A 2,092-nucleotide genomic window follows, 5' to 3' on the forward strand; every position below is an offset into this window, starting at 1 on the left:
GCTCTCTTGTTACTTATTTTTTTCTCTTTTCAATTCAGTTCGAGATTAAGGAGTTTTTCCCGTAAGATCTATAAAACAAAGCAAGAGGTATTGATTGATGACAGTAATTCCCCTTGAAAGCTTAGGTGGTAGGTGGTAAATAAGGCAAGTGATCATATATTCACTCACACAACCTCTTTTAATGAACCGAGGAGTGTCAAGAAGGAAAACCAATCACTATAAAAAAAAAATAGTACTAATTCAATCAAAGTAACAAATAAAAACCTACAACTCTATTTCCTTCATACTCACCCTGTGTTGCATGGGTACGGGATGGAGTGTCTGGTTTGGACACGGCGAGATCTGAGAATTAGGGTACTGTTTTGCTTGTGTCCGGGTGTCCGTGTCCGGGTCCGTATCCGCACGACACGGGTAAGAGATACAGAGGAAACTAGGGCGTACCCATGCAACAGAGTACTCACCACTCTTTAACGTCAACTCCTTTCTTTTGTTCTTCCTTAAATCAAGATACTCTTTTAACATATATTTGGATACGATATCCAATATCAATACCCACCTGTTGAGAGACTACCATTCCATCTTGAAGGTGAACATACGGTGTTCTATCATAATGATGACAACACAGATGAAGTAATCACCCGTGAAAGTGCAAAGAAAACCAAATTTACAGAGTGGATACGCTATAACCAATTACATGAAGATGGTAGACAACTGAGGTAAGTTAATTTCCTATTAAAATTTGTTTGGGTTGATTCTCTGAAATATTGGAAATTAAGACAGGAATGAGTAAAAATCGGAAGGATCTTTTATTCACATCCGACGTCAGGTGAACGGTTTTATTTGCGAATGGTATTAAATGTTCAAAAAGGTGCAACATCATATAAAGATCTCAGAACTGTCAACGGCAAGGTGTATGAGGATTTCAAATCAACATGTGTTGCACTTGGACTGTTGCAAAATGATGACGAATGGAACAATGCAATCGTTGAAGCAAGTCAATGGGCTGGTAGTGCTTCCTTGAGGCAGTTATTTGTGACACTATTAGTTTTCTGTGAGGTGAGTGAACCTTTGGTTCTATGGAACAAAACTCTTGGGAGTTGTTTGAGGGGGCGACATCTTGGACAAAGAAAGAACTCGAGTAAATGACGGTGATCTAATTTTAACACCTGAAGAGCTTAGAAACCATGCGTTGACTGAGATTGACAGTTTACTTAAACAAGTAAACCGTCAACTGAAGGATTTTAAGATACCGTTCAAATATATGAGGTCAGAACCTAGAGACCCAGATAGACTCATCACGGAAGAACAAGAATATAGTCACAATGAAATGCACCAACAATTTCATGAAATGCAAAATTGCCTGGATCATGAACAGAGGACTATATATGATGAAATTATAAATGCAGTCAATACAAACTCAGGTGGGGTTTATTTTGTCTATGGAGGAGGGACTGGCAAGACATTCCTCTACAATACCATACTGACCCAACTGCAGTCACAAGGGAAAATAGCCATTGCAGTTGCTTCTTCGGGAATAACAGCTCTACTTTTTCCAGGTGGAAAGACAGCACATTCAAGATTTAAAATCCCAATAGAAATTAATAAGTACTCAACCTGCAATATAAGTCAAAACACCATGCTGGCCAGACTTATTCAACGAGATGATTTTATAGTCTGGGACAAAGGTCCTAGGACCCATATGCATGATTTTGAAGCAGTAGATAGGTCGCTGAAAGATCTAATGGGAAAAGAAATGAAAACAAGATCTTTGGATGTAAAATTATTCCGCTAAGGGGAGATTTCAGACAGATTTTACCTGTCATTCCAAGAGGTACAAGGGAATTAATAATTGCTTCATCGATAAACATATCACATATTTGGCACCATTGCAAAGTCTTCAAGCTAACTAGAAACATGCGCTTAGAGAATGTGGACTCTTCATTGGCGTCAGATTTCAGCAAGTGGGTACTAGACCTCAGAGAAGGAAGCTTACCTGCCATTTCCATATTTGAAGGTAAAGAAAAAAAATTGGATCCAAATTCCTAATGATCTTCTTATTCCCCCTGGCGGTGACAACATAAGTGAAATTGTG

The 2,092-nt window shown here is 38.6% G+C and overlaps 1 protein-coding gene across 1 annotated transcript; it reads left to right on the forward strand.

The window, feature by feature from the left end:
• The first annotated feature begins 846 nt into the window (after nt 1-846).
• LOC147488160 (uncharacterized) lies at nt 847-1,792 on the forward strand. The gene is made up of 2 exons (XM_086574286.1): nt 847-1,056; nt 1,175-1,792. The coding sequence occupies exons 1-2, from the start codon at nt 847-849 to the stop codon at nt 1,790-1,792; spliced, it is 828 nt and encodes a 275-aa protein (XP_086430412.1).
• The last annotated feature ends 300 nt before the right edge of the window (nt 1,793-2,092 follow it).

The sequence above is a fragment of the Coptis chinensis genome, chromosome 7 (assembly GCF_015680905.1).
Source record: "Coptis chinensis isolate HL-2020 chromosome 7, ASM1568090v1, whole genome shotgun sequence".
Lineage (NCBI taxonomy): Eukaryota > Viridiplantae > Streptophyta > Magnoliopsida > Ranunculales > Ranunculaceae > Coptis > Coptis chinensis.